Source organism: Nannospalax galili, unplaced genomic scaffold (assembly GCF_000622305.1).
Source record: "Nannospalax galili isolate Female #2095 unplaced genomic scaffold, S.galili_v1.0 scaffold252, whole genome shotgun sequence".
NCBI lineage: Eukaryota > Metazoa > Chordata > Mammalia > Rodentia > Spalacidae > Nannospalax > Nannospalax galili.
In genome coordinates, this window is record NW_008333886.1 from 5312488 (window position 1) to 5328093 (window position 15606).

At 38.7% G+C, this 15606-nt stretch overlaps 1 protein-coding gene across 1 annotated transcript in view; it reads right to left on the reverse strand.

Annotated features, from left to right (window-relative positions):
- The window catches only part of Ccdc178 (coiled-coil domain containing 178), a 383133-nt gene that overhangs the window by 120410 nt on the left and 247117 nt on the right, over window positions 1–15606 (reverse strand). The window contains exon 19 of the mRNA XM_008828861.2: window positions 14185–14334. Within this exon, the coding sequence (XP_008827083.1) occupies window positions 14185–14334 (150 nt within the window). The remainder of the gene's footprint in view (window positions 1–14184; window positions 14335–15606) is intronic.

A 15606-nucleotide genomic window follows, 5' to 3' on the forward strand; every position in this document is an offset into this window, starting at 1 on the left:
AGAATGACCAAAATACACTGTACAAAATTCACAAATAATTAAAAAAGTAAAACCTCAAATGCCAAAAGAAAGATTCCATATAAGTGTGTGTGTGTGTGTGTGTGTGTGTATTCATGTGATTCACTCACATTTGGGCATCTAAATTGCACAGTTTGAAAAAAGATTTCTCCCCATAGGCTCATGTACTGATGCTTGGTCCCAAGCTGATAACTACCTGAATAGCAGTAGAAACTCTGGCATAGCAAGAGGGACTGAGTCACTGGGGCTGTGTCCTTCAGGCTGCTCCAGACAGCGGCCCCTTCCTCTGGTCCTCTGTCTGCTTCCTATCTTCCATGAAGTGAGTAGCCTCCTAGACTCAATCAGCCTCCATTGCCAGGAGTGCATGGGGCCCAGTGACCATGGATACAACCCTCTGAAAAATGTGAGCTTAAATAAATCATTCCTTCCTTACTTATGCCCAATCTTTTGTCACGATGGTAAGAAAAGTTAGTAATTCACACACAAAGAATGCTAAAGTAATGTCACCCCTGAGCATAGGAATAGTATTACACCAGACAAGAGCTGCTATTAGCAGAGCTGCTCCTGGGGCTGGAGAGATGGCTCAGCGGTTAAGAGCACTGGCTGTTCTTGCAGAAGACCCAGGTTCGAATCCCAGTACCCACATGGTCGCTAACAACTGTCCATAACTCCAGTTCCAGGGGATCTGACAGCCTCTTCTGACCTATATGGGCATTGCACAACATGGGTGCACTTACCTACATGCAGGCAATACATGCATACACATAAAATAAAAAAAAATTAAATTAAAAAAAAAAAGAAGTGCTGCTCCTTTACAGGAGGTGTAGAAGGCAGTGAGGAGTACTACATGTGGTGTCATGGTCAAGGGGGATACTGAACAGTGATCACGAGATATTGATATGGCAATGGAGAAAGGCCAGATACAGAAAGTTTGATGCAATGTCATGCAGGCCACAGTAAGTGGCACCTAAAGGAGAAAATGGGAGCGATGACGTGAAAATAGAGATGACTCATCTAAAACCTCCGAGAAAAATAATGTTGTAGAAACATGGACTCCAAAAGGGGTTTGGAGATGATAAATATGATCGCAGGTTGGTGTCATGTAGGATGACAGGAACAAGTCAGGAGAGAGGGGGGTTGAGGATTCAGAGGGATGGGGAAGTTGTAGGAATGATTGCTACCAGAGGCTGAACTCCAAAGAACAAGTAAGAAAGTCTGTTCATGCCCAGGGCAGAGGGACATCCATGTCAACAGGATGGTTGGTAGATCTGATGAGGGACGAGAGAGGCCTCATCTCCTGGGTGTGCTTTCCCATATATTCCTCTATGACTCCTGAGTATAATCAGTTTTATTGACATATTAAAACAGGGCTAAAAACTTGTGCCTCCATTTAACTGTACGTACGTGCTTTGTAGAGAAGTAGAAACATTTTGCCTATGTTTTCGGCCACTTGGGTTTTTCAAAGTTACCATCTGTATTTGCTGTTTATTCATTTAAAACACTTTCTCTGTTATCATTCTATAAAGCATAACTTGGTTGGCAGCAGCATTTAGTGCTTTGATCTATCCTTCAACATTCTATAGATGGTTTTCTGTCATGTCCTGTCATGTGAAGTTAATGTTTCTTGTAAATCAAAGTTCTTTGGAATTCCTTTTGGAAACCTATATTTGCTACAGAGTCATTTAAGTGAACAGTCAGTAGAGAAAAATTCCCAAGACTGCCTGCTATTTTGCTTGGGGTGGCTACATGCTGCCCTTGCAGTTTCCCCAGTGACATCAGAGGGCAATCCTAAGATGTCTACGGAGGATTCCTCTCATCGTCACATCTCCAGGTAAGGAGCATCCCTCCACATCTGTGGGAAGGCTCTTCTTAAGAAGCTGGTCTTCTGGCATGGAAGACCGTTCCAAGTTGTGGCCCTTACCTTGGGTCAGTATGCTTCCAGTTCAGAACAGATTTGGGAAGGTGGTTGCCTTCATTCCTCCCTTGGCTTACTGCTGAATTTCAATCATGGTTTAGTAATGGTGGCTTCTTCTAATCAGTACTAAATGTGTCTTCCTTGTTTCCCTCAATTTCACTGGGTTTTGTAGAGTTCTATTGTGTGGTGTATTTGTCAGTCTGGATCATTAATATGTTTTCTGATGACAGTCATTGCTGGAACCCTCAGAATCACTTCTTTGGCTAAGGCAGTTACTGTATATGTAACTAACCCTGGTCAAGTGCATGTTTCCCAGAATCCCAAGCTCAGTATCTGGGTCTTCATGTTTCTGTAGACAGCTTGGCTTTTCCTTGCCTCTCTGCTTAAGACTGACTGCTGCTTAGATCCCTTCTTCTATGCCTTTCTCTCACATCCCCTGGTCTTTATCCAGGTGTCAGTAATAATATCTATGCAGTCAAGAGAGTCTTCTTTGGTAAATACTTTGAGGAGAAATACTAAGTTTCTTTGGTACAGAAAATATTTTTCTGTTTGAATATATGCACATTGGTCTGAACCAGTTTCCACTTCCTGTTAGATATACTGGCTCCACTTCAGAAACTATTTCATCACAGAGGCTAATTGCTTAATCATTCCCATACTTGAAACCATAGGCACAGCAGTCTTTATAATTGAAATAATTTTGCATTTAAAGAGAGACAGTAATCCATTCTGTATAGATAATTGGTTGGGCAGTGTAGTGAAAAAGAATTTCATGAAGCTGTGTAAGAGCAGGGCATGAGTCCAAAGGGCCATGGTTTGAATCCCAGCACTGGTTCCCACTTACAGCAGAGAAGCTTAAAGGTACAACAAAGTACCTACTGTGGGTTAAAGTGTGCCAGTTTGTACCCCAAGTTTATGGCCTGGAGCCTCACCCCAGTATCTCAGAGTATGACTTTACTTGGAAACAGGCCTTTGCATAGGTAATTAAATTTTAAGGCTATTATTATGAGACCTAATCCAATATGGTGGACATCTTCATAAGAAGAGAAAATGTCTACACCTAGTGAGTTAGCTCAACAAGCCTGACAACCTGAATTTGATCCCCAGAACCCATAGAGTGGAATGAGAAAACCAACTCCTTCAAATTGTCCTATGATCTGCACACACTGTGGCTTGTGTACAGACAGATACACAGACACAGACACAGACACATGCACACATATACACACAGACACGCACACAAATGAATTAATAAAGTGTGAAAAATGAAAAAGAAGAGAAAACTTTGTATATACAACTCACAAAACTGGAACTACCTTGCCTACGTTTTGCCTATCTGGAATCTTAAATCTTATTCATCTCTATTTGCTGTTTATTCATTCAAAACTTCTTTTTATCACATAAAGAATAACCTGACTGGAAGCAGAATTCTTGGATGAATTAACTTGTCCTTCAGAATTCATCAGTATTGACAATGTTGACAACACATTAGCAACAGAGGGACAGCGTCTGGACATCTGCCAGCCAAGGGTTTGGCGCAGAGTTGATCAGTACGCTTAGCAAGAACCAGCCCTGATGGTGCCTTAACCTCAGATATGACTTCCAGAAAAGTGAGACAGTGACTTCCTGTTGCCTAAACTGCTTAATATGAGAAGTTTGTTACTGCAGCTCTGGAAAACGAATACAGGTATTATCTACAATGCTTAATATGTAGATTGTTAACTTCATAGGAGTTAGGATCACCCTGGAAAAAAATCTGGGCATGTCCGTGAGAGAGTTTGTAGACTAGTTAATTGAGTTGGGAGAATCCACTCTAGGTGTAGGGGCAACATTCCATGGGCCGGGGTCCTAGCCTGAAGGAAAAGGAGAGAGTGAGCTGAGCACCCACATCCATCCCTCTCTGCTCCTGACTGTAGATGCGACGTGATCAGCTGCTTTGCGCCTGCTGCCGTGTTTTCCCCCACGATGGGCTGTACCTCAAACATGAGCCCAAAGGCACCCTCTCCTCCTTAAAGTGCTGTTGCAAGGGATTCTGTTAGCATGACAAAGAAAGTAATAATACAATAAGTATTATTGTATTATTGTAAGTAAGTAATAGAATATCTTAGTTCAAAAGGAGGAAGTAGAGAGTATTCCCAACTGTTTCATAGACTTTTTATGAATTGTGGAAATAAGAGTGTTTTAAGACAAGGATGATATTTGCAACTGACTGAATATTTACTAGGCAGCTTATTCGTGCCAGGTCTTACGGCGACAGCATGTAGGGCAATAACTAATAGTATTTATTTTAAATTATTTTATCTTGTTATTGAAATGAGATGTGAAGTGAAAGTACGCAGCAATCATGAGGGAGAGATGCAAAAATAAGAAGAAAAGAGGAAATATTTCACGAGAAGACGAGGAAGCTCACATTTCAGGGGGTCGAAGGGAAATTAAGACAGAATTCTTTCAGCAGAGAGCAACAGTTAGATAACGAAGGAACAGGCAAAGGCCCCCAGGAGCTGGTTCCAGGGTGGAGCAGAGGAGAGCATGTGTGGATTTATTTGGTCAAGGCTGTCGCAACATACCTAAATTTTTGTTTTTACTTTCACACGAACCTATGGTTTGCGTTGTACTTCTGCTATAACTCTTTTAATAATATTAGTAATAACAGCTATCATAAAGCCATATATAACATTCTGTTGACTATTTTTATTTCCTTTTTTTTTCTTTCTGAGTTACTGACACATTAGTGCATCAAACATATGTAGGGTCAATTCATGCTGAATAGTTATTAGAAACCATGATAACAAAAGTCATTACATTGCAGTTCAGTTTTGACAGTAAAATTTCTGCAACATTATCACAAATCCTCGTGCATTAGTGCAATGATCCTTACTACAGTTTCATATTAGAATCCAAAGATTGCTGTAGCATGCTTGATACAAAGAGTCAAGCAAGCCAAATTCTTCACTGCTGTTACAGATAACAGTTTTGTTCTTTTTCTGTGTATATCATGCAAATACTGTCTTTGTTTCTACACTTTTTCTTAATAACCTGTGAGCATATTGCACGTACCTTTCTTGAAAAAGGCAAAATTTTTTGGAAGTCCACAAAAATTCTGATATGCAGCATTCAATGTAATGATTAACAAAATTCTAAGTGCTGTATTGTACACTACATTACTGCATTTCATTTAGAGTGTTAGCTGTTATCTGTCATCTATCTATCATCTATCTCTCTATCATCTATCTATCTATCTATCTATTAATCAATCAATCATCAATTTATCTATCACCTATCCATTTATCTATCATTTATCTATCATCTATCATTATCTAGCTTTTATCTATCATCTATCTATCTATCATTTATCTATCATCAATTATCTATCTAGCTATCTTCTATCAATAAATCATCTATCTAGGAATCATCCTATTATGTATCTAGCTATATGTCTGGCTGTCTCATCTATCAATTAACTCTCTATCATCTCTCTATCTATCTATATAGATATATACTTATCTATATATTTCAATCAATCATCTATCTAGCAGTCATTCTATTATTTATTTATTACTCTGTCTGTCTATTCTCTATTATCTACCTATCACTCCATCATCTATCTACCTATCATCTATCTATCTATCTATCAACCTTCTATCATCTATCCATCCTCTATCTTGAAATCAGTGTTTACTATGATGGAAAAGAACAAAGTTTTAGAAAGAGCATGTCTCATATTCAAGATTACCCTGATAGGAAAGCTATGACAGGAACCCTTCATATACATCTGCAGTTTATCTGTATAGTCTGACCATTTACATGTGTTAATGGGCCTGTTGAAATACTGTATACACACACATATACACATATATATGTACCTGTATAGTAAATATATATTAGGTAATGCTATGTTTATATATGATACATTTAAAGACAATAGAAGAAAATATAATTTATGAACTGGTACATAGAAAATGAGATTTAGAGCATGAACATACAGGGTAAAGAATAAGTAACTTCATCTTTAAAAGAGATGATCGCATATGGAAGAATAGGCACCTTGCACTTCATGTAAAATATATTTTCTGGCAATTTGGAAACAGGTAAAAATCTTATGACCATGGGAGTACCTTACTAGAACTGTTCACAAGGTAAGAAGCCTCAAATAAACAATTACCCCTGAGTCATTTGATGTGTTATATGTTCAATGTTTTTACATCTGAAAACAGGGAAGAGCACACTGGCAGAGGATCTAAAATGAATTTAGTCATCATGGCTAAAGGGAAGAGAACAGTAGCTAAATGTCTTGATAATCACATTGTTCATAAGTTTATTGTTAATAATAGTTGTTTATGAGCTAATCTGTTGTCTTTCAGTCTCTGTAGGTTAGCAGAAAGCCATGATTTTATAATGTATTTGGATTTCAAGAATCTTTCCTTACATAAGTTAATCAAGTTTGTCCCCATAATGATTTTACTACCATAGTTCCAATTATTTAACAATAGAACACAGATAATGAAATCAGTGGTAGTTTTGAGCCTTGTTTCCTATTTAGATATACTTACATATTTATGATATTAAACCCCATGTATAAAATAATAGACTAAAAATAACATTAGCAATGAATACTCATTTTCCATATTATTGCTTATTTGAACAAAAGACTGTAAGATACCTCTCTACAGACATGAGGATTAAATATGACAAGTGCTGTTGTAAATCGTGTATTAGACAAGATTAAGTTGAAAATATACCTCTGATAGGAGACATTTATATTGAACATTTTACTTATTTTATTCTAATTTTAAAAATAAATTGGGTACAAATGATGGAGGGAAGCTAAATATGATAAAATATGTGGTATAAATTTTAAAATTTAATAAAAATCTAAAACCACAAAATTATATTATCATTGCATTTTCTTATGTGTGTGCATGTATATCTTGCAGGAATAAGTTCTTTCCTTCCACCATGGAGACTCTGTGGGTCAGACCTAGGTCATCAGGCTTGGTGACCACTGACTTTACACAGGAAGCTATCTTGCCTCCAATGTGTTACCTCTTCTTAATGTCATTTTCAGTTTAGAGTTTCACCATCCCATTAAAAAAAGTACTCATGAGGAAGAGATAGGCAGATCTCTGTGAGATCATGGCCAGTCTATCTTCATAGCAATTTCCAGGCCAGATGGGACTACAGAGAGACCTCTCAAAATAAACCAAAACAAAAGTATTTTGACTGTGAATGCATTCAAAAGAACATAACCTATTTACTGAGTAATACTGTTTTTCTGTGGCTTTATGGAGAACACAAAGAGCATTTATGTCTTCCTTATTAACAGTATATATCAACAGGATTTCAAAAATGTACAATCTGTGGCTGAACTAAAGGCTTCTATTTTTCTATACAGAATAATGCGTCCCAGTGGTGGTTCTAACAAATACTAAGTCAATCAGTTATGACTAAGTTTCCTAAAAGTAAAAACGTTCTAGGGGCAATTGGAAATTCAAGGTTAATAGTTAGTAGATTTCTTTAAATATAATTGCTCATTTTTTTTTTACTATGGGGATACAATTATGTGTCTAAGGGTGGGATATGGGACACAGTGCTAAATATTTTGTCTGTAGCATACATGACATGTACATTACTTGTGTGTGGATGTGCGTATAAGGGGCTCTTGACCAACTTTGCTGGCATTTTGGGCAGGAGAAGCTGCTGTGTTTCAGTAGGTGGAGGGTGAGTTTGCCCTGTGTATTGGGGGATATTCATCGATATCCTTTGTCTCTGCTAAAATGTTCTTCCAATTCAGCCAGATGTCTCTATAGAGAATCAGGAAACAATTGTAATAAAGCATTTATGAAACTCTCTCTCTCTCTCTCTCTCTCTCACACACACACACACACACACACACACAGTTGACCTTGAATATCTTTGTTGAACCAGAGACCCCCATCCTCACACTCATTTGTTTTATAAACACTTGTTAATGTGCTATCACTAACATCAAAAATTTGTATCAACCAGAAATCAACTCCAAATGGACAAGGGTAAAGAGTCCTGGGTGAAATGAGCAGACCAAAAGCTGGCTACAGCTGTCTCTCAAGTCACTGTCAAAGCTCCTCAGTGTTCTGAGGGAGCTTTTCAGAGAGAAGAAATTCAGGAGAGTTTAAATGAAGCTCCTTGGACTATGGTACGTCCCTTAGAACACATGCGGAAGAGAATGTTCTAGGAAAAGTGTGTTTCTTGAAACACTGGCCAGGGAAAGACAGGGAAGGAAGGAAGAAGGAAGGGAAGGAGGGAGGGGAGAGAGAGACAGAGACAGACACAGAAAGAGAAGGAGACAGAAACCGACAGAGACAGAGAGACACAGAAAGAGAGAGAGAGACAGAGAGACAGAGAGAATGCCTGTGTCCCAAAACTAGAGACAGAGACACTGGTCTGGACTTTAAATGACTGTTTAAGACAGAAAGTATTGAAAAAAATTTGCAGTTTCCCCATGGAAAAAAAGTGTCTCTATCTCTAGGGGAAAAGGCGCTCAGAGATCACTACTGCAGCAGGTTTAATATACACAAAGTCACATGCAATAGGAAATATAAAAATCTGATCTAGACTAGTTCTCACGTTCTCTAGGAAAATAATTTTATCGGTAGCATTGTCTGCACATCTTCACCAAATCAGTCAAACCCTGTGAAGACAAAAGAGGGAGAAAAGCCGTGCAACTGGTAGAGGATGCAGTTTTGTCCAGAGTTAAACGTGGAACTTTGCCTAACCAACACCGGCTATGCCGAACGAAGAACAGACCTGTCTTGAGTCTTTCCTTGATGGGGTGAAGAGACAAGGCTGAAGGGCTTTGATTCTATGCCATGGTTGAGAAAGAATTCCCTGAGCTAGAGGTCATTGCCCTAAGCAGGGAATCAGGCATGAGGTGGACCATTTCTGAGCCCCCAGACTGTCTTTGTTAGTATGATGGTTGACTGATAATTCATTCCAAGTCATCCAATGAATGAGCAAGTGCTGTTTGAATTCTGTGAGCTCTCAAAGTGCCCCCAGAGCCCATCTGAACCCTGCTCTCTGACCCATGCTCCTCTATGATTCCTTCACAGGTTCACATCACTTAAAGATGATGCCCCCATCTAAGTGCTTCTAGAACAGCTTTGCTCATTATACCTAAAAAATAAATAAATAAAAATAAAACCAACCCCCCAAAAACCCCCAAATCCCAAACAAAACACAACCTAGTACATGGCTATCTAGTCTACCAGAGACAACTATTTTAATATATTTTTATTGAGTTCTTTTGCATTTCATATAATAGATCTTGTTCTCCCACCTGTACCCCCATACACCTCCCCCAACAGGATTTCATGCATTCTGTCATATATGTCAAGACCTATTTGGTCAAGCATTTGTACCCAGATGTCCCTTGGTGCAAGTCCATCCACTGAAGTCTGGTCAGCCTGTCTAGAGTCTCTCCTTTATAAAGATCTACTCGCCATCGCCCCGCAGTAATCACTTGTCAATATTTCCCTAGCGAAGTTTGGGACCTGCTGCAGATCAAGGGTGGCACTGTAAATGTAGCCAAATACACATGGCTGGAGAGGTCATAGATCCTAGAGAAAACCCTACCTCTGTCATATCTCTAGACAAATGAAATTTCTTACTGTATGCTAAATATGGATCCTTACATTTAGGAGTGTACCATATACCACTCATCAAAGAAGCTTCTTGCTATAGATGGAAGCTACTACAGAGTTCCACAATTTGTCACACACAGAGAATATATGGCTGAGAGATGTCCAGCCCTAAGTGACACATCTAGAGTGAAACTTTGACACCTAAGGCTCATGGAACATAGCGTGACGGGGTGGAGAGAGAGAATAGTAATGCACCCCTCAACTCTCACCAGCAAAGCTTCCTCATGCAACGGAGTGCAACGCACACAGAAGGCCACAACTGGCCAAGTTTTAGAGACTAAGAGGCTTTAGAGTACGTGTCCCTGGCTAGGACTCCTGTATTAACCTCACCCAGCCATGGCTCAGGGACCATTGTGGAAGAGATGGTGGAAAGACTGTGAGAGCCAGGGTTGGTACATGAACATAAGGAAACAGAGACTTTCGGGCTGGGAACTTGCTCATATGAACTTGCAACAATGGTGACAGCATGCACAAGACCCATGCTGACTCAATCACACATTAACCCAGCATAGAACTGAAGATGACATTAAAAACTAAGTTACAGCTGTGTCCTAGAACGACTTCACTTCCTAACTGTGCGTGTATTGAATTGTTGAAGCACTCTCCCTTCCAAGAGTCCTCATCTGAAATTTTTCCAAGGGTGCTCCTCATTGATAGATTTTATAATTTGTAATTATGAAACTGACCCATAGTCCTATGGAAATTAAATCACTTCTAATGAAATTGATGTCCCTCTCTTCTCAAAACTACCATTGAAGAGGGGCTCCAAAGACATAGCATTATAGAAACTATTAGTGGGTAAAAAAATTCTTTTAGCCGTACACCAGACAGATGCTGGGTAATCGATGTGGCTTTTGTAAGATTTATAAAACCTGATGAGACATGTGTAGTGTTGTGAGTTAGTGGGCTAGTACAGAATTCATTCTATGACTATGAAGAGGTTGGACGTTAGACAAGCTTGAGTTGTGTCACAGATGGTCTCCCTCTACTTGGGTGATCTCATGAGATACGCAATCTCGGTTCTGCATCTTATACTGATGGCAACAACAACAACAACAACAACAACAACAATAGGAAAAATTCTAGAATTGGAGATAGGCATTAAAAAGATGTTTTTACGTAAATAAATATTTTTTAGACAATAAATAACCAATTGATAGCAATTTGTGCTGTCTATATACGTATGGGCGTGGAGCCATCCACTGCAGCTTGGTTGACATACCAGTAGCCACACCCTTAAAGGAACCAGCACTCCTTCCCCCAGAAGCCTTCAACTCTCTATCTCATTGTATGGGAATTTGCTTTCATCTTCAATAAATGATAAAATTTTATGTGAACCAAAAAAAATCCCTTAAATTTACAATCTAAAAATTGATGTTTGCCAGTTACAGCCTTCCTACCTTCCTTCTTTCCTTCTTTCCTTCCTTCCTTCCTTCCTTCCTTCCTTCATGTAGCCCAGTCTGGCCTCAAATTCACTATGTAGCCATGGATGACCTTGAACTCCTGATCCTTCTGGTTTCATAGAAATGCTTGTTAAGTACTGGCTGATTCTGTCATAGTTTTTATTTCCTTCATTTACAAACACTGGGGTTTTTAGTGAGAAATAGTTAAACTTCACAAATGGCTTTGGAAAGAATTTACAACAATTTAAAAACCATTTCCATGAAAGTTTAACTTGTCTTTCTTTGTGGGCTGAAGAATTTCAGATGGCTGTTGAGACAGATACATGTGGTTTCATGGAAATAGTCATGGGTAGTTTTAAGAGAAAATACAAAGTTATACTTGAAATCTACTTAGGAAAATGATGGGCAAATACAAATTCACATAGAAGTGAACCCTGTTTTTCAGGCAAGTTTTCCTTCCTTCGTTTCTAGTGTTATTTTTAATTTTGACATCTGAGAAGTTTTCAATTGGATTTGATCCTATGGTTACCCATGAACGGGGCAAATAAGAATTTTGCATAATTGCATTTGCCTCTTTCTGATGTTCAAAGGGGAAAATATCCATCACTTGAAAATATGAAAAGTCCCAGGAGTATGAAGAAGCAAACAGACATAACATCATCACCGGAACAATGCAGCAGCATTCGCACATTTGAAATGCCAGGATGCAAATTATGATAAGGAAAGGGACATTATCTTTAATTTGATTTGATTGTCCACCAAGTTTCTTTGCTACTTTTGGCCTACAAGTATACAAAGAGGTAAATAAAAATGTTTACTGTTTCTAGATAGAACGCTATCCTTTAAGGATCCTAATTATTAAAATATAATTATCTATCATGACAAAAACAATTCAGGTTCAGAGCCAAGGAAATTCATCTAAAACAAGACGAGCTCACACAAAATTCATGAGGGCCATTCATTTTCTTTGACAAGATATTCAACAAGAGAATCAGAGGTTAAACCATGCTTTGTGTACCCCAAATTAAACGGATCAGAGGAATAAACTCCACCTATGTAGGAAATGCTGCAACATCAAGGAAATGAACTAAAATATTAAAGGGTTGTCTCGTTTCTGATGGCCAAATTCCATCCTGTAAGTGGCGCATTAGACACTAATGACATATGATTTCTCACTGACAGATTAACAGCATCAATACGGCCTCTCTGTCCATTGCAGCAAATTGATCCTACATGACACTGACAAGGGCAGCCTGCACTTAATGACCTCCATCGCTGAAGGATGAAGATGAAAAATGGCTGGAAGTACAAATAAATCTCTGAAAGTTTCCCTGAAACAGGTATGCTAACAGTGCTTCATTTGAAGGAGCTCAAACAGAAGACCATCTCCTAGAATTTGCCATCGTCTCTCTTCCTAACAGGGTCATGCTCTTTGTAACTTGTATCAGGAGTTGATTTAATTCAATAAAGGAGACTAAGATCATATTCTTACTATGGAAATTAGGTGTTAAAGTTCTCTCTTAAAAGGCATGATCTTTCACCGTTTAAACAGTATCTGTCATTTGCCACCAAAGAATTCTGTACGAAATTTCACATGTGTTCACATAGCTTGTTTTCGTTGTCTCCTTGATTAGGAAAAGAAAAACAAAATATCAATTTTTGTTTTCTTCTCTCCAATTATGAGCGACACATGTAACATGTCTGACTTGAATAACAATGTGCAAGTATGAAGGGACTGAACAGTGCTCCATCACACAGACATTTTATTTGAATCCTGAACACTGGTTTGAGAATACTAAGACCACATCAGATGGTTGTACTTTATACTTTCCAATTCTTTCCCAAACCCAGTTTGTTCCTTTGTCTGCCCCCATCTGCTACTATTTCAATACAAATTTGTAAAATTGAGCCCCTCTTTCTCTCGGTAGATACAGATGTTTTAACTCTCATCTGAGCGGCTGTAAGGGAAACAGGGGCATCTATAAGTGGCATATGTATTAAATTAATAATCATAGCTACTTAGCATCCTGTATTCAGAGTAACTTATCATGAATCTTTGTTTTATTCCTAATCAATTACACTGTGATGTAAACATTAATTTATAAAAGAGAAAACCAAGAACAGAAAGAGTAAACAACAATAATAATAGTTGCAATACTGAATATTAGACACCTAGCCGTCTGTCTTCCCAAACATCCAAAATGGAGCTGCACATAGAAGAGCAGTTCTGATGTAACTTATACACTGCAATGTGGGCGATGCCAGGAGAAAAGATTCATTAGCTGTGTACTGGTCCTCATGTCACACATAAGTTATTTAAAAAGAGCCATCCCTTAATATTTTTGAAAAATGAACCCTGAAACCAGAGATTAAGGCAAAATAATTTTATCTTACCACGAGGTATCTGCAGAATAAATGCAAAGTGGCTACACTGTGACCCTCCAACATGCTTCCTGCCCCTCTCTGGCTCACAGAGAACCTTTCCTTCTTTGTCACATATATTTACTTTTACAACAGAAGATTCTACAAAATACAGTTAGAATTGCCAGCCATTTCCAGAAACCAGAGAGCGTCAGCTATTGCTCCAAATGTCTAGTTTATCTTCACGCCAATAAGAAAAATGGAGATTTGGGGCATAAATCCCAAAAGGAAGATTTAGAGGTCTATTATGAGGTCGCATACAGTTAGAATTGAAACCAGAAGTCTAAAATACCATATGTAAATCTGAAAAATAAGAAAACTTGTATGATTTATGGTCATGATAACTAAATGCAAATATATACTAACAAAAGGATTAGAAGCCAAGTTTTCCTATCTTAAGACTTAACAGAAAATCCAGATATGGCAGCACATGCCTTTAATCTCAGCACTCAGAGGGCAGAGGCAGGACAATCTCTGGTCTACATAATGAGTTTCAGGCTAGCAGGGGCTAAAGAAAGGACCTATCTCAAAAAAACAAACAATGATAATGTCTACCCCAAAGAAAACCAGAAAAACATCATCAACAACAACAAATGCCAAACAAAATAATAAAAAACTCAACAAAAGGAAATTATACCTTTTTATGCTATAAGGATCATTCTCAGGTTGAAGAACCCCATGTTGAATACATTTTACTTTCTGGAGGGCACACAGAAATATAGCATTATTTTAAAAATTAGAAAATTAATACCTGTTTCTTATCGCAGATGGAAGCACTGAGGGACAGCCATCTGCTGTACCCACTGAAGTAAGTCTCCTTTTCTTTTAAGAAAATCATCTGCATCTTCTGATACTCTTGAGCTAAGCGTAGATTTTCTTTCAGTGAATCATCTTGTAGTTTCTAGAAGACACACACACATATGTATGCCATATATATAAAATTAAAATCATTCAAATTTGACTAAACTTATAATCCTTTAAATTACATACACTATCTCAATACATGATGTAGAAAAATGACAAAACAATGTCTTTTGATACCAACACTCTTGGATGTCATAGTTTTCGTTCTGGGATGCAGCGGTTTTCGTTTGGTTTGGTTTTGAACATTGGCATGTGTTTCGTTAAGAGTATGTATGCTGTTTGCCCCACTACTTTCTTGGAATTCCCTCTATCAGCCCTGGTACCAACCAGTCCTGGGAGACTCTATTTAGCATCCCAGGAGACTGTTTCCTGTTGTTTTGAACATTGGCATGTATTTCGTTAAGAGTATGCATGCTGTTTGCCCCACTATTTTCTTGGAATTCCCTCCATCAGCCCTGGCACCAACCAGTCCTGGGAGACTCTATTTAGCATCCCAGGAGACTGTTTCCTGTTCCCCACTCTGCGTTCCTCTCACAAACACTCGAACAGGTCAGAAGACACTTTGGTGTTTGAGAGTTTGGGTGTTGATACCCAGAGAAAATATTCAAAAGCAAGAGGATGGGGCATGGAGAAATAGCTCAGCTGGTAAAATATCTGCCACACACATGGGAGGACCTGAATTCAATTGTCAGAACCCAAGTAAAGAGCAAGGTTTGACGATGAACAGTTATAATCCCAATGCTGGGGAAAGAGAGACAGAGGGTCTCGGAGGTTTGTAGCTCAGCCTAATCCTCAGTGAGCCCCAAAACCCAGTGAGAGATCCTATGTTAAAAAAAATCAAGATTGATGAACCCTGAGGAACAACACCTGATGCTGAACTCTGGCCTGCCCAGGTTCATGCACATGCACACACATTCACACGACCCATACACACATGTGCACCTGTACACACAGGAACAGTCTCACACACTGACAAAAAAGGAAAGTATGAAACTAGCAAGGAATTCAACATTTGAAAGCACCCAGAGTTATCATTTGTCACTGATGGATTTTCAGCTACATTAAAAAAACTGAAACTGCTCTGAGTAGTTAAGAACCAACCTCACCATCCTTGGGGCTTGCAAACAGCTCAGTGCCTATGCTGCTTGCCACCTAGCCTGATGACCTGGGTTTGCTCTCTAGAGAACTGACTCCCACAAGTTGTCTTCTGACCTCCACATACATGCCATGGCAAGCATGTGCAAGTACAAAAACACACGGAGACATAGACACAGACACACACAGACACACACATACACACACACACACA